We start from the raw sequence: 26,259 nt of genomic DNA on the forward strand, positions 1-26,259 counted from the left end.
CCCCGCCTCCTGGGGAACCACCCACAAAACACAAGAAACAAAATACAAGCATAAGGAATAAAGCAAATAATAAACAAAAGTAACATTATAAATAAATAACTCAAAAATGTATAAACAGGACATGAAACAAAGGTTTGAAGTCCAGCCAGAGGAGGAACCTTGGCAGAAGTGCAACAATTAGCGCAAAAAAAATTTAAAAGTTAAAGGAAGAAAAATCAGTAAGTGGAAATGGAAATTGATATTGGCCCATAAAGAATCTGATTGGAGCATGTCTGAAATCTGCATGTTTATAAAGAGTCAAACAACTCAAGAGAATTTCAATGCCCACCCATTCATTTAACCACTCTGTCTAATTTGGAATCGCCAATGCCGAAGCCGATCCCAGCAGCATCAGGTACAAGAGAGGACATGACATTAGATTGGGGTGCCAGTCCACTGTGGGGCACATTGACGTCTATGCCCACACTCACTCATATAATCGTGCTTAACCCAATGCAGAGTAGCCAAGTGGAAAAAGGAACACAGACTTACTCCATCTGGTCAGAAAGGCCGCTATAAATCTCTTCATCCGGAAGGTTGTTTTGTGGAAGAAATGGCCTAAGAAGGAGGAAGAAATGCAAAGAATGAATAATCCCACAGGCAACCGACAAAAGAGACAATGTTGTAGAGTGAGCAATCACCAAATCTTTTGACTTGGCACACCATGTTCTCTCAGGTAACTCATAGGATACACAGACTTGACAGACTTTAACACCACAAAGGAGTCTGAACTTACGGGATCCCTCGACTTCTGGCAATTGAAGTGCTGGATAAAATGGACAACGTCATGACAACCTAGAAGAGATAAATGACATGAGACTGGTCAGCATCTCTGACAGATTCCGCCCGGTCCTGTGGCATCATCAGAAGCTGTTGGCATTCACACAGCTAAACAAAGCACAAATGCGTAGATCGTTCTTAATAACTCAAGTGAAGAAACGTCTGCTTTTTTCACATACTTGTAAACCCTTGTTAAAAGAGCAGACATAACGGACTTAAAAAGGAAGATCAGACCTACACTATGACGTTCCATTGGCCCAACATGTATATCAACGAATCACAAGACTGGCCTAAATCTCGAGTCACTTACAAGCCCAGGAGTCTCTTGGATTTCATCTCTCCAGGGACCACACCAGATCAGACACCAAAGATTCATCTGGTTATTAAGACATATTGGATGCCTACGCTCCTAGCAAGTTGAGCTGCTATCCATCCAGGTTGTGTTGGTACCACTTTGTTGCATTTATTTTACTTTGCTTCTGTTTTAGACACATTTAGAAACCTTAAATTGAAGAATGTTAATATACTGTAAAAGGCATGCATAAGTATAAGCCTTCTCTTCTGCTTGTCTTGGTGTTCTGTATTGTCACCCATGATCACAGAAAACTATTTGGCCAAAAATTTGTGGATGCCTCACCATCACACCTATATGAGCTCGATGGGCGTACCATTCCAAAAACTATGGGCATTAATGTGGAGTTGTCTCTCCCTTTTTGAGGCTATAACAGCCTCCACTCTTCTGTGAAGGCTTTCCAACAGAAGTCTATGGGAATGTGAGCTCGATTGGCCAAAAAAGCATTTGTGAGGTCAGATATCGATGCTGGATGAGAAGACCTGGCTCACAAATTACATTCTGATTCATCCCAAAAGGTGTTCAGTAGGGTTGATATCAGGGCTTTGTGCAGGCCGCTCGAGTTCCTCCATGTCTTTATGGTGCTTGCTTTGTGCACAGGGGACACAGTCATGTTGGGACAGATAAGGGCCTTCTGCAAACTTTTGCCTGTTCAAAGTCTAAAATGTCTTTCTATCCTGTAGCATTGACAGTACCCTTCACTGGAACAAAGTGGTCTAGCTCAAATTCTGACAAACAGCCCCTTACCATTTTAGATACTTTGCAGACCAGAAGGTAGCATTCTCCAAGCATCTGACAAACCCAGATTCGTCCATCGGACTGCCAGACAGTGAAACGCGATTCATCCCCCCCAGAGAGCATGTTTCCACTGCTGCAGAGTTCAATGGTGTCTTGCTTTACACCACTGCACCTGGCATTGCACATAATGATCGTGTGTGAAGCTGTTCAGCTATGGAGACCCATTTTACGAAGACCCTGAGCTGATGTTGCTTCCAATGGCAGTTTGGAACTATGTTGTGAGTGTTGCTATAAATGGTAGGTGATATTTATGTTCTTCAGGACTTGGTGGTCCTGCTCCGTCAGTTTGCATCTTCATGGCCTAGCTGGTGTTGCTCCTAGACACTTCTACTTCATAATTATAGCACTCGCAGTTGACTGGGGCATAGGTGTCATATTTAAAGTCACTGAGCTCTTCATGACCACCCATCCTGTTTGTCAATGGAGATTGCATGGCTATGTACTCGAATTTTATGCATGGGTGCAGCTGACACACCTAAACTCAGTAATTCGGAGGGGTGTCCAGGCACGTTTGGCCATATTGTGTATAAAAGAAAGGAAGGTGTCAACTCTGACCAAAGCAAACGAGTATTTAGACTTAATCATCTGTATGCCTGATATGTAGCTTTTCATACAAAATGGATTGCTATCTCTATAGAGTTAATACATTTTAGCCTTTAAATTTGTCAGCTCCATCCATTTTCTTTATTGATTATCCAACTATCCAAGCATTTATTCTTTATCTGAATGCACTTGTTGGATTAGACTGAAGGGCTTAGCACTGATTAACTATCCATCCATCCATCTATCCAACCATTTATTCATTTTCAGAATTCACTTATTGGCTTACACAAAGGGCATCTTGTGACAGCACCAAGTCACCAAGCTCTTCATTGTGACCCATTCTGTTTGACAATGGAGATCACATGACTATGTGCTCGATTGTGTCCATGGGTGTGGCCGACACACCTGAACTCTGTAATTTGGAGGATTGTCCACATACCTTTGGCCATATTGTGCATAAGAGAAAGGAAGATATCATCCTTGACCAAAACAAATGGGTATGTCTGCAAGGTTTGCCAGAAGGGATCCTACTCTGTTGGGCCATTAACCGGAAAATTGCTCCAGGGGTGCTGTACAAATGGCTGACCCTGTGCTCTGACACCCCAACCCCCACCTCTTTTCAAAAAGGTCATGTGAAAAGACAATTAAGAAAGTAGATCAAATCCAGCAGCCATACCGCATGCAAAGAGATCAGAAGAGATCATCCACCTGAAGCTAAGCCTGCTCAGGTCCGGCCAGTGTTTGATGTGGAGACCACCCAGGAAAAGTTTGAGTTGCTGCTGGAACAGGTGTTGGTGAGGCCATCGGGGGTGTTTACCCTATGGTCTGAATGTGGATCCAAATGCCCCCCAGTGCAGTGATGGATACACCATGATGTAAAAATGATGCCATCCTTTGGATGAGACGTAAAATTGATGTCCTGACTCTCTGTGGTCATTAAAGATCCCTGGGCATCCTTCGTAAAGAGTAGGGGGTATCCCGATGTCCGGGCTTAATTGCCCACCAAGGCCTTGTCATTCTGGCCCCCTAATCATCCCCTGTCTCTAATTGGCTAGCTATCTCCACCAAACAGCTCATGTGTGGTGAGTGTACTGGTGCAAATATGGTTGCTGTCACATCATCCAGGGGGATGCTACACATTAGTGGTGGCTGAAGTGGCTCCACACTTACTATGAGTAGTGAGGAAAGCACTATATAAATGTAAAGAATTACATTTAGTAATTATCAATACTAAATAAGAAACAAATGTAGACTTAATCTTCTGCAAGTCTGATATGTAGCTTTTCATATAAAGTGGATTGCTATCACCATACAGTTAATACATTTTTGCTTTTAAATATGTCAGCTGCATCCATTTTCTTTATTAACCATTTAACCATACACGCATTTATTCATTTTCTGAATGCACTTGTTGGATTAGCCCGAGGGCTTAGCACTGCAGCACTTGGGCCAAGGCAGTGATCCTCCCTAGACGGGGTGCCACTTTATGACAGGCCATGTCACACCAGGTGGTCTGAATGTGGATCCCAGTGCCCCAGTGCAGTGATGGGTACACTGTGATGTTAAACTGGTGCTGTCCTTCGCATGAGCCGTAATATCGAGGTCCTGATTCATAAAAAAGATCCTTGGGCATCCATCATAACAGAGTTAGCCTTCACGTCTTTGAAGGTTTTACAGAAAACGGGAGTATCCAGACACAAGGAGGCAATGCAAACTCCAAACTAGGCTGGAGATCCTTCGAGCCCAAGCTACGGCATGCCGTACTTTAATTTGTACTCCAATCAGTATGTTGTGGTGCACAAAGTGCTTGAAATTGAAAAAAATGTAAAAAAAAACAAACATCTGAATTAACTGAGTGAACAGAATGTGGTCGTCAGCTAGAGAAAAAGAGAGAGACGTCTTGTTAAGTGACTCCCATTCTGCACTGCGTGGCTCATTATCACGCATCTGCAGCCCAGTGACGGCTCCTCGCTGGTTGTGAGGTTTTCATGTTTCCTGCTTTGGAGGCCTCCTCCTCCTCCCACAGGCTTCCTCTGCACAAGTGAGGTTCAAATGAGGTCCTGTTGAGTGACAAGTGAAGCTGCTGTTCATAGAGATTGAAATGAGAATTAGCAGACAACACTGAGATCAGAGATTCAGGGCAAAGGGCTGCAGAGGTGAAAGGGTCGACCAATCACACACACAACAAGTGGATATCCGGCTGAAAAACGGATTCATTTCCATCCAAGTGTTCATCCACTTCAAGCTATGGGCCTCTATGTTGTGAAAGTCATGCCAGTCCAAAGTTAATCACACAATTGCTGTCTTGTAAATCCATATCCATGGTTCAGCATATCCATAGACCGCAAGGGAATACCCTGAACATTCTACCCAGAAAGCACTTCACCCAGGATCAAAAAGAACAAGGATACAGCAGCACCGTGATGTTCTGTAGACCACAGCCATGAAAATGTTTCTACTTCATGTAATTTTTGTGTTTCCTAATAACTATACTGACATACAGCACACTGAGCTTAGAAGGGAAAATATTTAATATTTATGTCAGATGGAACTGGGTGGCACGGTGGCGCAGTGGTTAGTGCTGCCATCTCACAGATTCCTCATCCACTTCTCTCCACGCATGAACGGGTTTCTGTCATCCCCAAGGATGTGGAAGTTAGGTTAACTGGCAATGCTATAATGGCTGTTTGATAGAGTGTGTATGTGAGGAGTGTGATGAGCTGGCCTCATGTCCACATTGCCTACAGTCGTGTGCATGACGCTGCCAAAATAGACTTCAGCACCCATGTTTATTCATGTTACTGTATCTTATGCTATCATATGGCACTTTCCAGAATGATTTCTAAAATAAAGGCAACCAAAGCTACTTCCATGTCCAAGAATCAGAAAATGTTATATAGCATAATTTTTAATTTATATTGTCCCTTTTAGAGTGACCCCTGTGATAAATTACTGGACAATGCAGTGAATATTGGAACTTTATTTAGATTACTATGTCCAAGTACTTTACAGAGAAATCAGTCTTTAACTCATTCATCCACCCATCTCCCTAATCCATTTACCCAGGAGAGGGGGGCAGCTGGATTCAATCCCAGAAATCATAGGGTACAAGGCAGGGACAACACCAGGAGAGGGGGTCAGACCACCACAGGATGAACACAAACACACACCATACACACCTCGGTAAATTTAGCGTTACCAATCCACCTAACCTGCATTCTTTCCTATCCCACCTACTATACTAAAATTAATATCTATCTATCTATCTATCTATCTATCTATCTATCCCACCTACTATACTAAAAGTAATATCTATCTATCTATCTATCTATCTATCCCACATACTATACTAAAATTAATATCTATCTATCTATCTATCTATCTATCTATCTATCTATCTTATAGTGCCTTTCATCTATCTATCTATCTATCTATCTATCTATCTATCTATCTATCATATAGTGCCTTTCATATATCTATCTATCTATCTATCTATCTATCCCACACTATTCAGTGTAAATAAAGAACCTCTCATGTTGAGAACTTTACATTATAACCAAACTTTAACTTATAGAGTTTTTTATTAGATATTTTGAGCCCAAAATTCCAAGAAATTCCACAAAAGCAACAAATGAGGAGTGCTGCAATCTCACCCTGCCAAAGTCCCGAACATCAAATAAGTCAAAGGCTTCAAACAGCTCGTTCTTCTTCATTCCAAATTTGTCTTGGCAAGCATTTAGGAATGTCCGAATATTCTTCAGGCACAAAAACTGCAACATAAGAAAAGGAAAAGAAAGACGGTTTATTATTAGTATACAAGTAAGCACATTGCAGCCCGTGAAGTAACGTACAGTACTGTATATTGGAGATTGCCACAAATTGCTATGAGAAGCTAAGAAAAATCAGAAATTAGGGCACTGTGCCTGATGGCAAAGCAAAAACTCATGTATTTTATCGCCATCACTGTCACCCTTCGTCTTGTCAGTGCCATGGAGGACAGCATGACCTCTTGCCAAGCTGGAAAGTGCCAGGGGATGGACGAGCAGAAACAGAAGGCCTGGAGCAGCTCTATTCCCGCATACATTGATGGCAGTGATCTGGTGGAAGTGTCCCAGCTTGGATACTCGCAGGTGTAAATGGAAACGGGAGTCCAGAAGTACAACGCTGTTGGGGTCTCTAGGTGGCCATAAGGGGGTGCTGTCAGTGGAAGTCTACTCTAGCTCCCAAACAACCCAGAAATGCTCCCCACAAGCCGACAGAAGCCTTTTCAGCATAAAAGGAGTCTACTGCCTTATCTGGAGGAGTTAAAGTTGGGTGGTGGAGGGAGAAGAAAGTTTCATGATTTTGCGTGATTATTAGCTGTGCTTATTTGTATAAAGTGCTTGATGGACTTAAAATCCATTTTTTGAACACGTGACTGGGGTGGGAAGTTTGAAGCTTGGTGGTGCCCCCTACTGGTTACAACCTGTGACGTTTCGTAAAACTCATATTTTATTAAAGCACTGTTATGTAAGTAAAGGGGTCACCATGAGAGGTGTGATTTATTATATAATAAACACCACCTCTGATTGGTCAGTTTGGCTTTGCTCTGATTGGTCAGTTTGGCTTTGGTGGTGCAAAGAAAGTGGAAGTGCAAGTGTGAAACGCATGAGGAGGAGTAAAGGTGCATACCGAGAGTGTCGCCTTCAAAGTCATGAAGTATAAAAACGGACAGGAGGCAAGAAATATGCCTCGGAAATAATGACAGAGTCTGAAAAGAAGGATTTGGAGGAAGGGGCTCGAGAAGGCGACCGACGATTAAGAGAGGTTCAGACACACACATGCAGAGGAAAGGTGCGGAAAGTACATGTAGGGCATGAGATAGGAAGTGTTTTTTTAAATAATTTACATTATAATAATTTTATAATTTTTTTATTATTATTGTATTATGTTTAATTCTATTACTCACATCAACAGGAACCATGGCTAAATCTTTATTTCTATGCTCGTAACAGCAGATTTATTTTCTCTTATTTCAGCAGTGAGGATATATCAAGTAACAAGTGACCATATAAATGTGCCCTTCTGCTGAAAAGGGGAAGCACAGTAAAATGTTGTCTGTAATGTAAACCGCATTTCTTTAAGCTGATGTCACATACTAGCCATTGGGCACGTCAGATTTGCCAGCTGCAGGTGCTAATCTTGTCACCAGTCCCTGTTAAATCACATCACTGAAAAGCACAGGGCAGGTGACATTTAACGACTGAATGCTGACTTTCCAGCACAGTTACACTCAACCCTCTTTGAGAGAGAGGTGCTGCCTGACACAGCCAATGCTGTACGATGGGTTAAGAGATACGGCGAGTTCAAGCCATCCAGTCGTATGCTCACGACGTCCCAAACACATGCATTCTTATTATTGCCCCCTGCTCGCTTTGGTCTTTGCGGTTCTGTCGCTCACGTACGGGGATGCAGATGTACAGTTTAAACAGCTTGTTTTTTTCATGGGAACTGTTACATATTGTCACGCACGCCCGCATGGGAGGCAGCTAAAGGGCTCGAGTGAAGGCAGTTCTGAGGCATGCCGGGATGTGGCAGAGTGCACTAACTCTTTTTCTCACTTCCCTGTAGACCAAACCCGGGAGGCTCCACCTGGCTCTCTTGACATCACTTCTGGGACCGAACCAATGGAAACAGACCTTACACGCTCCGGCCCCCCTGATGTCACATCCGGGCCTGATCCAATGAATAATGAACACGTGCCCGATCCTTTTGACCTCACTTCCTGTCTTCCCCTTTAAAAGCCTACCCTTTTCCCTTCTCCCGCAGTCTGGTTTTAGACTCCATTGTATGCACTTCAGTGCCAGTGCTTTGAAAACGACTTTTGCAGCCAGGATACCAAATTATATGGGTGGCTGCCCCAAACCTTTATCTGTCTTTGTCTCGTTTTATTACAATATGCATAATAGAACTAACTATTTTACATTACAACCAGTAAGTAACCATATTAGAAAAGATTAAACCGTAATAATTTGAAAGTAAATTATGTTTCATGTTGCAGTTATTCGTTGTGTAATACAATTTTGTTCTGTTTGGCTTTGAATTAACACGCAAATATTTTGTAAAACTTCAGTCAAAACTATTTTTTAATAAAATTTTGGTCAATATCGCATTAAATTGTGATATTGACATCGCCATGTATAACTGCCCGTGACTGAATTTCATTTCTTCCTCTCTATTAAATCTTCTTCTTCTTCTTTCGGCTGCTCCTGTTAGGGGTCACCACTGCAGATCATCTTGTTCCATATCTTCCTGTCCTCGTCATCTTGTTCTGTCACCTCTATCACCTGCATGTCCTCTCTCACCACATCCATAAAACTTCTCTTAGGCCTTCCTCTGTTCCTTTAGCGTCCTTCTCCCAATATACTCCTCATGTCTCCTTTGCACATGTCCAGACCAACACAATCTCGCCTCTCTGACTTTGTCTTCCAACCGTCCAACTTGAGCTGACCCTCTAATGTCCTCATTTCTAATCCTGTCCATCCTCATCACATCCAATGCAAATCTTAGCGTCTTTAACTCTGCCACCTCCAGCTCTGTCTCTTGCTTTCTAGTCAGTGCCACCGTCTCCAGCCCATATAACATAGCGGGTCTCACTACCGTCCTGTAGACCTTCCCTTTCACTCTTGCTGATATCCATCTGTCACAAATCACTCCTGACATTCTTCTCCACCCATCCCACCCTGCCTGCACTCTCTTTTTCACTTCTTTTCCACAATCCCCATTACTCTGTACTGTTGATCCTAAGTATTTAAACTCATCCACCTTCACCAACTCTTCTCCTTGTATCCTCACCATTCCACTGACCTCCCTCTCATTTACAAACATGTATTCTTTCTCTCTATTAAATAAACTGACTTTTTCAAATGTTTGTCAGCTATTCTAAAGGGAAACTGTTAACGGTTTAATACAAATGGCATATCAAGATCTCCTTTGTTGTGGGGGATGTACTATGTTACTTTTCTTGGATGCATCCTTCTATCAACAGGAATTTGGCCGGTGGAAGACTGGATGGTGTTAACGGTTGTTTATATTCTTTGTGATATTGTAAGTTGATGTTTTCATCTTCCGCATGATCACCACCAACTGTTTCAGCAGAGTCTATTGATACGCATGAAACCAATTTCTCGGTGCTAGGATTGCCATTGTGCTCATTTTTTTCTGTTGATAACCCTTCATGATGAAATTCTTCAATAAGATTTGGACATAATACGTCTTCTTTAATTGGGAACCTAAAGTGAGGAAAACGTTTAAATCTAAAAGAGCTAAGAGAGCAAGAACTGTGTCTGTCAAAAGCATTCACACGAATGAGAGGTGAGAGGGCAGTTTGCGTGGTTGAAAATGGTTGAGAGGAGTGTGGGACTTGAAAACACCTCATGGCCAAAGTCTCATCTCGCTGGACTTGAAAAAATCTTCAAAAAAGTCTCATCTCATCGCAGGATTTCTTTATATAATAGAGAGATATTGTTAACAGAAATGGAAAGCTCATTTGTTTGGAAGACCTGCCTCCCCATCTTATTTATTGGTGAAGAGGCCCACTAGTGCCTTACTTATTGGCTAACATTGTACTTCACTTGATATCAACAAAAGCGAGAACTTAGAGACGTGTGGAACCAAAAATTAAAAGTCAAAGTAAAGAGACCGAAACATCAAAAGGGGGTCAGATGTCCTTGGATGTGTGCATAATCGAGATTCTTCAAGAAGAAGACGACCAGATCACCCGTGCAGTTTCACAGACCACCTCTAAATAATCCTGAGGTCCTCCACTTGTGGCTCACAAAGCTATGAATATCAGTGTAACTACGGGACAAGGGTCTTCAATCAAATGATTCTTCACGTCTGTGCACAAAAAACATTTTCCCGAGCTGGCTTACTTAACGATATTTTACTAAAAATGCATGTGTTTGGGATTTAGTAATTATATAACTGGATGGCTTGGATTATGCTACACAAGCATTTTAAGTTTTTTTTTTTTTTCCTAGATATTTTTGAAATTGTTTGCTGTTGTCTAGTGTTGGTTGCCATAGAAACTTATTATAGCTGAAACTTTGCTATCTCCATTCTGCATGAAAATAGATTCATTTTTTTTTTCCAGACGTCACTACAAACTACATGGAGTAAGTAACATATCACTTTTGGATGAAGTATTCCTTTAAATGAGATATATTTATTTCTTATAATCTAAACAGTGTCCAGAAGCCACTAAGAAAGCTAACAGAATGTCAGGTTATATAGCGCCTTGATGTGTGGAGCACAAGTCACAGCTTTATAACACACTGGTGAGGCCTCATCTGGAGTACTGGGTGCAGTTTTGGTCTCCATATTACTAAAAGGACATAACAGCACTAGAAAATGTCCGGAGAAGAGCGACTAGGCTGATTGCAGGGCTACAGGGGATCAATTATGAGTAAAGATTAAAAGAGGTGAGCCTTTACAGTTTATAACAACAACAACATTTATTTCTATAGCATATTTTAATACAAATAATGTAGCTGAAAGTGCTTTACATGATGAAGAAAAGAGAAATAAAAGACAAAGTAAGAATTAAAATAACAGAACACTAATTGACATAGAATAAGAGTAAGGTCCGATGGCCTGGGAGGACAGAAAAAACAAAAAAAAAAAAACTCCAGACGGCTGGAGAGAAAAAATAAAATCTGCAGGGGTTCAAAGGTCACAAGACCTCCCAGGCCCCTCTGGGCATTCTACCTAACATAAATGAAACAGTCCTCTTTGTATTTAGGGTTTAACCAAAAGAAGATTAAGAGGAGACATGACTGAAATGTTTAATATTATGAAGGGAATCAGTCCAGTGGATCGAGATGGGGACTTTAAAATGAGTTCATCAAGAACACGGGGACAAAGCTGGAAATTTCACACAAACATTAGGAAGTTTTTCTTTACACAGAGAATGATAGACACTTGGAATAAGCAACTAAGTAGTGTGGTAGACAGTAAGACTTTAGGGGCCTTCAAAACTGAACTTGATGTTATTTTAGAAGAATTCAGTTTAATAGGACTGGTGAGTTTTATTGGGCTGAATGGCCTGTTCTCGTCCAAATTGTTCTAATGCTCTAATATTCTATCTGCAGACATATAGAAAATACAGTATTGTACATGTAAATGCTGCTCACTTTTAAACATCATAAATGTATAGTGAAGTGCGGCTGCAGGTGGTTGCTGCTACTGTCTCATGGATCATTGACCTTATGGAGTTTGTACGTTCTCCATGTTCCTGTATGCCCTCTGGTTTTACTCTCGTATCCAAAAGACGTGTGCGCCAGATAGATAGGGTGATTTTAAATTGTCTTAGTATGAGTATAAGTGAAGGCGTGTGTGTGAGAGGCCCTGCCGGTGGGCTGACTTGGTTGCCCCTGTGCCTAGCGCTGCTGAGATGGGCTCAAGTCACATGTGACCCTGAACTATATTATTCTACATGGGTTTAACAGTATTATTGTATTTTGATCTGACGTTTGGTCCCTTGTGGCTATTATGCTGGACTATAAGCCACATGATCACTCATTCAGTCCCCACCACTTCCTCACTATGTGAAACAGAGTCACTCACACACTTCATCTGTCACTCAGAAAGCTGCTAGTTGAGTGACACATGGAGCCCTCATGCACTAAATATGTTTGTGCCCTCAAAGTTACTGTTTAAACCTGAGTGAGTTTCTCAACATACAAGTGATCACAGTGGGGTGTTGCTCAATTTGCAAAGATGTTACATAGAATTAAGTGTTTGTTCTGCATGCACAATGCTAACTTCCTCCTCTATAAAACTTTTTAGGGTCATGTTTGTTGCTGTACTATAAAATATGCCTTTTGCAATCACTAAACTGCTACAATACATGTTTTTTTTAAATACACCCTGCACTGTCAAAGCTGTTCTGAATGTTGTCCTCTCCGTGATAGTAACGTGAGCCAAACAAAGCTGACTCATACAGGCCGCAGGCACAGCAAAATAAAATCCATGACTTCACTTGTGCTGTGACTAAACGGAGCTCTCAGAAGGCTTTCTGCTGTACTCGGTTCACAACCACAGTGATGCAGCATTACGAGTGACGGGCCTACAAAATGACCTGCACGAGACGTGTTGACAGCAAAACTCCTATGGGAATTACCCTGTGTTCAATTGTGTAACGATGGCTCTCGAGTTAAGCAATGGGTTCAAGTCAGAGAGATACGTCATGAGCTAGTAAATGTACTGTGTACAGTATCATGTACTGTCAGTGAAGATATTATCTATCTATCTATCTATCTATCTATCTATCTATCTATCTATCATATAGTGCCTTTCATATCTATCTATCTATCTATCTATCTATCTATCTATCTATCTATCTATCTATCTATCTATCTATCTATCTATCTTATCCTGCCTACTATACTAAAAATAATATCTATCTATCTATCTATCTATCTATCTATCTATCTATCTATCTATCTTATCCTGCCTACTATACTAAAAATAATATCTATCTATCTATCTATCTTATCCTGCCTACTATACTAAAAATATCTATCTATCTATCTTATCCTGCCTACTATACTAAAAATATCTATCTATCTATCTATCTATCTATCTATCTATCTATCTATCTATCTATCTATCTATCGAGGTCTGGTTTTCCCAAATTCCACAATGTGTTTTTCTTGCCCGCACTGGAGCCTGGCATGAATACTCACTCTTGGAGTGTTTGCTGCTAGAGGGCTAAAATCTGACTTTCTAATTGGCAAATTAGAAGGAAAAAGGAAGTTTTCAGCAAACATGGCCTAGGTCATAAGATTTTAAAGTGCTTCACCAGAATATATTTCAGTCAGCTAATGCTTAGTGACAGTTAACTGTAGATGCCTGACAAAGACCATTGACATTCTCCCCAAAAGTGGTCCACCAACAAGGATCAACTTCTAAGCAACTGAAAGCCTCTCTCACATTGGTTAATGTTAATGCTCCTGAGTCCACCAACATTGAACGACAGTGGTGTGCATAGCAGGGTTGCAAAGAGAAAGTCGCTGCTTTTCAAAAAGGACATTGCTTCCCACCTACAATTCGGTGAATGGCATGTGGACCGCCTGAAAGCTATGGGAGTTGTATTTTATGGACACATGAGACCAAAATAGAACTTTTTGGTTCAAATGAGAAGCGTTACGTTTGGAGAAAGAAAAACACTGCACTCCAGTATGAGAACCTCATTCCATCTGTGAAACATGGTGGCTTGTGCATTGGGCTTGTTTTGCAGCATCTGGGCCAGGACAGCTTGCCATTGTGAACAGCAAAATTAACTCTAATTTATACCAGCAAATTCTAAAGAAAAATGTCAACACATCTGTCTGTGGGCTACATCTCAAGAGAAACTTGGTCATGAAGCAAGACGGTGACCCCACAAACATAAGTTATTCTACCAAAGAGTGGTTAAAGAAAAGTAAAAAAAAGTTTCGGAAGTCTTGATCTTAACCCAAAAGACATGTTGTGGAAGAACATAAATGTGCAGTTCATTTGAAAAAACCCAGCAACATCCCTGAGTTGATAAAATTCTAAAATTCATCCAAGCTGATGTGCAGAACCTCCTGGAAATATTTAGTTGCAGTTATTACTGAAATACACACAAAATGCTGCAAAGAAAAAGTTCACATACTTTTGCCACTCACAGATATGTAATACTTGATGATTTTCCTCAATAAATGACCAAGTATAATATTTTTGACTCATTTCTTTAGTTGGGTTCTTCATATCTTCTTTTAGGACTCGTGTGAAAATCAAATTTATGCAGGAATATACAAAGTTCTGAAGGGTTCACTAACTTTGTGTGTTTGTGTGTGTGTGCAAAAAGAGGGGTGAGATTTGGCAGACAGCAGACATTCCGGAAAATGTTTAAAACCACACCGCCAACACAGTTTAAATGTTACCGTGGTAAGACAGCCTATGCAGGACAGGCCTCTCTGCATATTAGCACTTCACTTGGTGTCAAGCCAAGACAGCTGTACACCTTGGTGATTTTAGATAGCACCATTCACAGTGAAATCCACTTCTTGTAAATGCCATGCTATGGTTTTACCATCAGTACAGCAACACCATTTTGAAAGTTACAACATAAATTTGTGAACTGATCACCTAGAAGTGACAAAGGGAGCATGAGGGAGATTCAAAGCTGGCATCATGTTGCTGGGCTTAAGCTCTCATCACTTGGACTGTAAAAGTACTAATGCAAGTTCCAGCATCTTCTACTGTAGTCCATACACTGTTCACTGTAGCAAGCTTTTATTTTATTCAGCATCTCCTCAATATTATTCACATATTTCATATTGATAGTTAGGCACCATAGCAGAAACTATATAAGTACAGACCTCTAGTGCTATTGCCCAGTTTCTTACACACACACACACACATATATATATATATATATATATATATATATATATATATATATATATATATATATATATATATATATATATATATATATATATATATATGTAAAGGGCAGTAGACATTAGGAGTCCCGGTTTGCTTCCCGGGTCCTCCCTGCGTGGAGTTTGCATGTTCTCCCCGTGTCTGCGTGGATTTCCTCCGGTGCTCCAGTTTCCTCCCACAGTTCAAAGACATGCAGGTTAGGTGCATTGGCGATCCTAAATTGTCCCTAGTGTGTGTTTGGTGTGTGCGTGTGTGTATGTGTGTGTGTGTTTGTGTATATGTGTGTGTGTGTGTGTGTGTGCGTGCCCTACGTGGGCTGACGTTCTGCCCGGAGTTTGTTCCCTGACTTGCGCCCTGTGTTGGCTGGGATTGGCTCCAACAGACCCCCGTGACCCTGTGTTGGGATATAGCAGGATGGAAAATGACTGACTGACATGCATACAGTATATATATATATATATATATATGTCACGCATGCACGAATAGGAGACCGCGGACGGACCTTAAACCACTTCGGAAGACGTTCGCTGGCAGGGAGTGGCGGGGTACTATCCTTTCTCCTTTAATTTCTTCCAGGAAAAGAGACGCTCCGCTATCATAAGCCTTCCCGCAGTACGTTTACTTCCGCCCTTCCTCTGCCATCTTTCCTGACGTCATCAGTCCCATCCTCCCTCACGGTTCCTTCCCAGCATTCCTCCACTTCCGGCTCCTCCCCTATAAAATGGCCGCCGACGCCTAGAATGGCGTTGCGCATATGAACCTGTTTTGTGTTTGTATTTTGACCAGAGTTTTTTTGTCGTTGTGGAGCAGTTACAATATACGGGGCCGGAAAATCCCAAACCTTTATGCTGTTTGCTATTGCATCTTTTACTATATATATATATATATATATATATATATATATATATATATATATATATATATAGTATATATATATATATATATATATATATATTTATATATGTATATATAGTAAAAGCTCAGGGGTTCCAGAAAGCCCCAAACACCAGCACGAACACACCAAGACAGTCCCAGGTTCAAATACATGGGTGTTTATTACACAAATGCCTCAAAAAAAGCACCAAAGCACAACTTATCTCTTCCTCCAAACACCTCTACTCTCTCCACCTCGTTGCTCCCATCCATTTGAGTGATGTTTGTCCTACTCTGAGCTCCAACTTTCCTGCACCTTTTATTGAGGACCTGGTAATACTTCCAGTGCCTGAAACACTTTCGTGTCACAGGGAAGTCCCATATAACAGAGAGTACATCTCCTTGTAGTGTCCTCTTGTGGCACCTATGGAACAATTCCCAGCATTCCCCGCTGGTTCCCGAATGGGCACTGATTTTGAAGGCTGCTGCCACCTAGTGACTGGGGGGGTGGGGGTGGGAATAAATACCTCCCATAGACATCCCTTCCCTTTACTTCTCTTCTATCCCAGCCTGGGATGGTGCTACACATATATCCAGACATTATGCCTGTCCATTCATCTGTTGGCTTCCTGCCTGCGTAAGGAGGCATCTTCTCCAAGAGCTGGCATGTCCATCCATCCATCCATTTGGGGACCCTTATCCGGATATGACATCCATCTCTCTCTTGGATGCCTTTCTGTCCACTTGGGTCATCCCGTTCAGGTAAGGTATCTTCCTGTCTCCTTGTTGGGTTGCCCATCCTTCCCATGTGCCAACTACTATATATATATATATACTAGCAAAATACCCGCGCTTCGCAGCGGCGAAGTACTACCTTAAACCTTTTTAAACTGAGGGAAAATATGCCAATAATTATTTGTTAAGGATCTCTTTGTATACCATGTTGTCAGTTCGGCCCATTTGTAACATGACCATGCTGTGCGCTGAGCTTACTCTTTAATCGGTTTCAGTTTCATGGTTTGTTTCAATTACGTTAGTATTTGTAAGACGTGTGCTGAAGTGACGTTCGGCATCTGTCAAGCGTTTTAAGCACACAACCGGTTTCATCGATAACTTCACATCCAGCTTTTGAGAGTTTAAACATTCATAAACATCAAAGTGTCCACTACTGAAATCGTCACCTGTCAATCTAAGATGTTTAAGAGGCATTGGCGGTTGTCGAAAGGTGTAAAATATTTGGCCATTTCGGTACACTTGGAAGCGACAACCGAACAATTCAGCGGCAGCCATCAACTCAAATGCAAAACCATAGGTGAAGGGCTTAACCATTTCACTCTTCTAGTGCTCCTGTGTAGTATAATTATCTCCTCTACCGTCATCAGTCCACACCTTGAACCTGTCCCAGTCATTCAATACATAAGACACAATGTTCCTCCGGATATCAAGAGTGAGCCTGATATGGCCGTGCAATATGTAACAATGAGAATGGAAAAGGCAGGCGGCATCTCCGGGCATGGAAACCACTCGGTAAGTGACAGTTCTTTGATCGATGGTGATCACCTCGATAGACATGTTAATGGGGGTTGGAATGATAAAGGAAATGGGTACCTGAGAAATGTAAAGTAAGTGTAAAATACCTATACAATAACTATAATTGTAATAAACAAACAATAAAACAGCGGAGAAGCCGTGGATTAAACAAAAAGGCTGTAGTTATCAGTAGGGAGACATGAATCCCGTGGCGAAGCAAGGAAGGGAATGTAGAGACCGGAACGACGGACGGTCTTATATAGGCAGGCATCCAACAACGTGGGAGGCGTTGAGATGGGGGACCCAACACCACCTCACACAGTGGCCGAGCTGCAGGTTATGGCCGTATATATGTACGTAAGTAGGATTCAGTTAGCGTTGGGAACCCGTGTACCAAATTTCTTGAAGATGCGCCCATAAGTAACAAAGTTCAATATGGCAGCCAACAGTGGCATCATACCACTGAAATAAGTATGTACATTGGTTTCAGTTAGTGCAGGGAAGCCGCCTACCAAATTTCGAGAAGATGGGGCCATAAATGAGAAAGTTCAACATGGCGGACGTTGTTGACTGTTATGACCGTTACACGTTGAATTTCAAAATTAAACCTGCTTAACTTTTGTAAATAAGCTGCAAGGAATGAGCCTGCCAAATTTCAGCCTTCTACCTACACGGGAAGTTGGAGAATTAGTGACGTTTGGAAAATTCAGTATGGCGGCCGACAGTGACGTCATACCACCCGAAATAAGTACGTATATTGGTTTTGGTTAGCGCAGGGAAGCCGCCTACCAAATTTCATTAAGACGGGGTCAGCCTTCTACCTACATGGGAAGTTGGAAAGTTCAATATGGCGGCCGACAGTGGCGTCATACCATCTAAATAAGTAAGTACATTGGTTTCGGTTAGCGCAGGGAAGCCGCCTACCAAATTTCGTGAAGATGGGGCAATAAATAAGAAAGTTCAACATGGCGGACGTTGTCGACCGTTATCGACCGTTATGACCGTTACGTGTAGAATTTCGAAATGAAACCTGCTTAACTTTTGTAAGTAAACTGTAAGGAATAAGCCTGACAAATTTCAGCTTTCTACCTACACGGGAAGTTGGAGAATTAGTGATGAGTGAGTGAGTGAGTGAGTGAGTGAGTCAGTCAGTCAGTCAGTCAGTGAGGGCTTTGCCTTTTATTAGTATAGATATATATATATATATATATATTGTGATGTATGTCCGGCAAGATTTTCCAGCCCTCACCCCCAGGCCGCCCGGGAGGAGCTCTCCCGACAGCATGGACGTGCCCAGAGTTCCAGCAGGGCCTCATGGACTTTGTAGTTTTTATACACAGCCCTGCTGGATACCTTGGGGACCACAAGGGGTCGCTGTAGGGAGGCTTGTGGACTCATATATGCCCTATAACCTGGAAGTGTGTCATAATCCCATGGCAGGAAGAAACGATGTGCTTCCGGGGTGAAGATACAAACTATTCACCCTGACCCGGAAGGGATAAGGACTTGTGGACTGTGGGGCTGGAACATCTCTGGGTCAAGGAGTATAAAAGACTCTGGGAAAGCCCAGACACTGAGCTGAGCTGGAAGGAAGGGTAGCTAAATGTCTGGGAGAGGAGGATTGTTTTGATTGTGCTTAATTACTGTTTGAATAGTGTAGAGGGGAAGGAACTTTCTCAAGCTAAATAAAGAGAAAACTGAAATTTTAGTGATTGGCAAAAATGGATTCAATGAGGTTATCAGAAATAAACTTGATGCATTAGGATTAAAAGTTAAGACGGAAGTAAAAAACTTAGGGGTAACTGTTGACTGTAACCTGAGTTTTAAATGACATATTCATCAGACCACTAGGACAGCATTTTTTCACTTAAGAAACATAAGTAAAGTTAGACCTCTTATATCATTGAATGATGCTGAGAAATTAGTTTACACGTTTGTTTTCAGTCGACTAGATTACTGTAACGCACTCCTCTCAGGACGACCCAAAAAAGACATAAATTGTTTGCAAAGAGTGCAGAATGCAGCTGCTAGACTCCTAACTAGGAAAGAAATTCCGAACACATCTCTCCAGTTTTAATGTCACTACACTGGTTACCTGTGTCTTTCAGAATTGACTTTAAAATACTGCTTACGGTTTATAAAGCTTTAAATAATCTCACTCCATCTTATATATCGGAATGTCTGACGCCCTATATTTCAAATCATAACCTTAGATCCTCAAATGAGTGTCTGCTTACAATTCCGAAAGCTAAACTTAAAAGAAGTGGTGAGGCGGGTGGCCTTCTGCTGCTATGCACCTAAAATCTGGAATAGCCTGCCAATAGGAATTTACCAGGCTGATACGGTGGAGCACTTTAAGACACTGCTGAAAACTCATGACTTTAACATGGCCTTCTCATAACTTCACTTTAACTTAATCCTGATACTCTGTATGTTCAATTCATCACAATAACTATTCATGGTGGCTCTAAAATCCGTACTGACCCCTACTCTCTCTTCTGTTTCTTTTTCCGGTTTCTTTGTGGTGGCGACCTGTGCCATCACCACCTACTCAAAGCATCCTGATGCTCCAACATTGATGGACTAAAAGCCAGAAGTCTACATGACCATCATCATCAAGTCCTTCCGTGAGAACCCTGAATCCAAAGAGAACTGTTTCATTTATGTTAGGTTGAATGTCCAGAGGGGACTGGGTGGTCTCATGGTCTGGAACCCCTACAGATTTTATTTTTTTTTTCCAACCGTCTGGAGTTTCTTTTTGTTTTTTCTGTCCAACCTGGCCATCGGACCTTACTCTTATTCTATGTTAATGCTGACTTATTTTATTTTCTTACTGTGTCTTTTATTTTTCTATTCTTCATTATGTAAAGCACTTTGAGCTACGTTTTTTGTATGAAAATGTGCTATAGAAATAAATGTTGTTGTTGTTAGTGCGCTCTTTGGAGGGCGGTGGGCTGAGGCTTTAAAATGTTGCATGATAGGCTTCTGTAGTTGACTTAGCAGAGGACTTATATAAAAGGAAGTTGATAATTCAGAGGGGCAGCATGGTGGTGCAGTGGGTAGCGCTGCTGCCTTGCAGATAGGAGACCTGGGTTCACTTCCCGGGTCCTCCCTGCATGGAGTTTGCATGTTCTCCCCGTGTCTGCGTGGGTTTCCTCCCACAGTCCAAAGACATGCAGGTTAGTTGCACTGGCGATCCTAAATTGTCTCTAGTGTGTGCTTGGTGTGTGTGTGTGTTTGTGCCCTCCGGTGGGCTGGTGCCCTGCCCTGGGATTTGTTCCCCCTGTGCTGACTGGGATTGCCTCCAGCGGACCCCCCATGACCCTGCAATTGGATATAGCAGGTTGGACAATGTCTGACTGATAATTCATTAAAGTGTAAACCAGGGTGAAACTGTGTTACAAACACAGGGTTGGGGGGTTAGCATCTCCACCACGAGCCCATTCCAGTCTCAACATTAAATACATTATAACACCCTGTGATGGATGACATGCATGCACTGGCATTCCTGTGGGGATGTTCTCCGAACATGGCAGTGAGTTAGCACAACGAAGGTCAAGAATTTCCCTGCCTTTGCAAGAAAACTGATAAAGAATGTCAAACTGCCGGCGGGCAGGGATAGACTAAAGACCCTTACCCAGCCGGGAGGCTAGTAGGATGGAAGGACAGGGGCTACATCATCCCCAGACATGCTAGGAGGCAGCTGTGAGGCATGCTGGGAATTGGAGTCCCATAGGTGCACCAGGAGGTCCTTCAGGAATACGTGATCCCTACTTTGTGGAACTTCCGTTTGACTCGGCAGTGCTTCCAATGGGTTAATCAACTCCTTGATCTAAGATAAAAGGAGCCGCTCGACCTCTCCAGGTGAGTTGGAGTCAGAAAAAAGAGGAACAAAACTCACATAGGAGGAGTGGAAGGAGAGAGAAAGAGAAGAATAAGCATTATAAATATTTGAAAACCTTTTTGGTATCTTTAAATCAAGGTGGATGTTTCAAAGTGAACAGCACTCTAAAGTGCGCTTCATTTGCTTTTATTTTAATCCCAATGAAGGCTTTGGCAGGTGAAGTGAGGAGCGACAAGATGACTCAGCTGAGCACCGCGCTTAGTGGTTTTCAGAGTCGCCCTAAGATGCTTTTCAAGTACAGTAGAATTGTTTTCAGATTTATCGAGTATGAGTCTGGCAGGTGAAGTGATTCACTCAGGGTTACACAATGAGTCAGAGGTGAGTGGTGAACCTTCACACTGAACACTATTGCAAAGCATTTTAAATATACGGTACACACAAAGGAAGCAGAGGTAAGTAAAGAGACTTATGAAATGTGTCCATTGAAAGGATTTTAGAGGAAACCTCATTCGTCTGCGAGAAAAAATCATCAAAGACCAGGCAGTGGACATTGTTAAATGTTATGAATACCTAGGGGACAATCAGTGACACCAAATTGACTTCTAAGGAAAATACAGAAGCCAGAAGTCCTACCCACTTCATTCTTCCAGAATAACATCATGCCGAGTTCTGCCGGCCCATAAAGTCCTACTGTTGACCACACTACTTGGTCACTTGCTGTATTCCACGTGTCTGTTGTTCTCTGTGATGTTCTCTTTAATATCTGCGTTTTTAACAGAAAACATAATATACTGCTCAAAAGAATTAAAGGAACACTTTTTAATCAGAGTATAGCATAAAGTCAATGAAACTTATGGGATATTAATCTGGTCAGTTAAGTAGCAGAGGGGGTTGTTAATCAGTTTCAGCTGCTGTGGTGTTAATGAAATTAACAACAGATGCACTAGAGGGGCAACAATGAGATGACCCCCAAAACAGGAATGGTTTAACAGGTGGAGGCCACTGACATTTTTCCCTCCTCATCTTTTCTGACTGTTTCTTCACTAGTTTTGCATTTGGCTACAGTCAGTGTCACTACTGGTAGCATGAGGTGATACCTGGACCCTACAGAGGTTGCACAGGTAGTCCAACTTCTCCAGGATGGCACATCAATATGTGCCATTGCCAGAAGGTTTGCTGTGTCTCCCTGCACAGTCTCAAGGGCATGGAGGAGATTCTAGGAGACAAGCAGTTACTCTAGGAGAGCTGGAGAGGGCCATAGAAGGTCCATAACCCATCAGCAGGACCAGTATCTGCTCCTTTGGGCAAGGAGGAACAGGATGAGCACTGCCAGAGCCCTACAAAATGACCTCCAGCAGGCCACTGGTGTGAATGTCTCTGACCAAAAACCAGAAAGACTTCATGAGGGTGACCCAAGGGCCCCATGTCCTCTAATGGGCCCTGAGCTCACTGCCCAGCAGCATGCAGCTCGATTGGCATTCGCCATAGAATACCAGAATTGGCAGATGCACCACTGGTGCCCTGTGCTTTTACAGATGAGAGCAGGTTCACCCTGAGCACGTGACAGAAGTGAAAGGGTCTGGAGAAGCCATGGAGAACATTATGCTGCCTGTAACATCATTCAGCATGAGCAGTTTGGTGGTGGGTTAATGATTGTCTGGGGAGGCATATCCATGGAGGGTCACACAGACCGCTACAGGCTTGACAAAGGCACCTTGGCTGCCATTAGGTATCAGGATGAAATCCTTGGACCCATTGTCAGACCCTATGCTGGTACAGTGGCTCCTGGTGCACGACAATTCCTGGCCTCATGTGGTGAGAGTATGCAGGCAGTTCCTGGAGGATGAAGGAATTGATACCATTGACTGGCCACCACACTTTCCTGACCTAAATCCAATAGAACACCTCTGGGACATTATGTTTTGGTCCATCCAATGCCACCAGGTTGCACCTCAGACTGTCCAGGAGCTCAGTGATGCCCTGGTCCAGATCTGGGAGGAGATCCCCCACAACACCATCTGTCATCTCATTAGAAGCATGCACCGATGTTGTCAGGCATGTATACAAGAACACAGGGGCCATACAAAGTGCTGCGTACAATTTGGAGTTGCTGCAATTCAATTTTGGCAAAATGGACTAGCCTGCCACATCATTTTTTCACTTTGATTTTCGGGGTGTCTTTGAATTCAGGGCTCTGTAGGTTGATCATTTTCATTTCCATCAAACGATGTGGCATCCTTTTGTTCCTAACACATTACCCAGTCTATATCAGTATAGATATCCAGGAGGATTTCTTTTTCCCATTGAGATCTGATGTGTTTTCAAAGTGTTCCTTTAATTTTTTTGAGCAGTTTAGTATGATTGTTGCCTTGGATAAGCCTAATTAGTAAATGAAGGTGAATGCTGTCCCAATTCCCATCTAGCCATTGGGGTCTGAACAGAGCTGGATTAAGATGAAACTGGGCCTGATGCTGCAGAGCCAAAAAGGCCTATTTTTTCTCGGCATTGGTGCACGTGCATTCGACACTCGGCGTACACGTGCACTCAGACCGACCAAGGAGTTTTAATTGCTTGCGACGCAACCAGCCAGCCTTTATTGAACATGAATAATAATAACAATGTAGTATCGTAACAACTCGAGATTAACATCAGACTATGTAACATCAACATTCAATAGCAACTGTCTGAAAAGTGCACTTGATGCAGAAAACCTAACAATGAAATACACAAAATTTCACAATTCTCTTACGAAACAAAGTAAGAAAAAATGAATTTGCAGAGACTTTGGGTCAAAGTGACTCAGTTCAAGCACTTGAGTGTAAAAATTTGTCCGCGATTTAAATTTCATAATAGACAAGAATCCTGTTGGGGATTTTAAATATTCTAAACATCCCGCGGGCCGGCTTTTAGTTTTACCTTTACAGATAGCCATTTAAATAGCCATCAATTTTTACTTTTCAAGGTGAAAAATTTACTACATGGCGCTAACCAAACAATAATAAAGTGGCAAGAATCCCCAAGATATTGCAAAAATAGCAGCTAAATTACTAAGTAAACTGTTTAACGTAAAATTGATAGCATTACCTTGAAATCTTCGGTTAACAATAAACAGAATGACGTTATAGTTACGTCACAGCGCAAAGAACAATAGTAACTGTATAATAAGTAACGCTGTGTCTAGGCGTCCGAAAGTCGGACTTCAAATTTCATTCTAAGAATTATTTTGAGGTTAATATAGCAAAGGAAAACTGTTCAGCTTCTAGAAAATTCTCGTGTGTTTTCATCTGGGCCTGTTTCAGGAATGGGCCTAATGCTGCAGCATCAGTAGCACCCACCTTAATCCGGCCCTGGGTCTGAATGCTAGCTGGCAGCCTCCACATACAACAGGAATGTGGCAGTCATTGGCACTTTTTGAACATTTAAATGTTTCTTTTACATAGTGACTTGAAAGGGGAACACCATCACGATTCACTTTATAAAGCAAGTATGAAAATAATAAAAAATACAGAAATCTAGTGATAGGAGATAAGTAGATCATGTGTGCAAGTCGTTTTGGGTTTATAATGAAAGGCACTATATAAAAGATAACAAAAGAAAGAATGCAGTCCATCCATCCACTTCCCATCAAGCACAGGGTCCAAGACAGGAGCAATCCCTGGACGGGGTGTCAGTCCACCGCAGGGTGAGCACACTCACATACACAGATGGGTGTCAATGGAACATCACTGGCCCACCTAACATGCATTTCTTGGCACACAGTTCAAGATATCCAAATTCTGGGATCACAGTGAAGGCAGCTATAAAAGAAATTAAATTACGTTCAAGCTTGTTTTTAAGAAGAGTCTTTTGAAACCATTCCAAATGATTGCTACATGTCTGCTGACAGAAAGCACGTTTTTTTCCAGGTGAGTCACTTCCTTATATGTCAACACACAGCAGTTGTAAAATGACAAAATTTCAAAAAGTGATGCCACAGTGCCCTACGGTTCCTCCCCTCACTACTTCCTGTTTCCTGTCTGGCGGCAAAGCAAAGCGTCCTCTTGTCCTCTACGACACATCCATAAGCGGTGTGCTTACTTCCCCGTTTGTTATTTCAGATTTGTTTTCTTTTATTTCCTCTTTTTGACTCCACCTCACATCATACACCTTGCTCTATGATCATCGAATCGCAGTTATACTGTTACATATTCTCAAAAACTACCAGAAAGTTATTACAAAAATTACATTGGACTGAAGTTTTGTATTTTCAAACCTTTCATAATGGAACAAAAAATTAAAATGGACAAATACAGCTGGTCTAACAGTAAGAGCCCGGCCATCATGTTGGTCCATACAGGTTAAGTCAGACACTGTATTGTGTCGAAAGCTAAGTACTCAGTACATTTAGATCTTGAACAATGGACTAAATACAGTAAATGCTTTACAATTTCTGATACTTTATTATTATTTTAACCACTCATGGGTTGGTTCTCTTTCATTTAAATCATTTGTGTATAGGTGACAGGGAGAGGTGGTAGTCCACTTTGACACTGAACAAGAAAAAGTGGGTTTGATAATCTGGTGTGATGTAATGGGATGGGATATGGTGGGTTGTGGTGCAGTGCAGTGGTGCTATGGGACAGAATGGAATATTATTGGATGGGATGGGATGTTATGTGGTGTGATGTGATGCTATGGGATATGATGTCATATGATGGGATGGGAAGGGGGGTAATGTGATGCAATGTTATGTGGCGTCATGTGATGGGATGGTCTATGCTTCCTCCTCTAGTGCTGATTCCTGCCTTGCACTCGATGGGATAGGACCTGACCACAGCAACTATTAACTAGATTGTGTTTTTGATAATGTATGGGAAATATATGTTAGATTCTACATAGATAGATAGATAGATAGATAGATAGATAGATAGATAGATAGATAGATAGATAGATAGATAGATAGATAGATAGATAGATAGATAGATAGATAGATGTGAAAGGCACTATATGATAGATAGATAGATAGATAGATAGATAGATAGATAGATAGATAGATAGATAGATAGAT

At 41.8% G+C, this 26,259-nt stretch overlaps 1 protein-coding gene across 3 annotated transcripts in view; it reads right to left on the reverse strand.

The window, feature by feature from the left end:
• The window catches only part of LOC120541354 (proto-oncogene vav-like), a 147,797-nt gene that overhangs the window by 77,726 nt on the left and 43,812 nt on the right, over positions 1 to 26,259 (reverse strand). For all 3 annotated transcript variants that reach the window (XM_039772899.1, XM_039772898.1, XM_039772897.1), the window contains exons 2-4: positions 6,166 to 6,282; positions 776 to 834; positions 532 to 597 (exon numbers count right to left, since the gene is read on the reverse strand). In XM_039772899.1, coding sequence (XP_039628833.1) covers positions 532 to 597; positions 776 to 834; positions 6,166 to 6,282 — 242 coding nt within the window. The remainder of the gene's footprint in view (positions 1 to 531; positions 598 to 775; positions 835 to 6,165; positions 6,283 to 26,259) is intronic.

This window comes from Polypterus senegalus, chromosome 12 (genome assembly GCF_016835505.1).
Source record: "Polypterus senegalus isolate Bchr_013 chromosome 12, ASM1683550v1, whole genome shotgun sequence".
Classification (NCBI taxonomy): Eukaryota; Metazoa; Chordata; class Cladistia; order Polypteriformes; family Polypteridae; genus Polypterus; species Polypterus senegalus.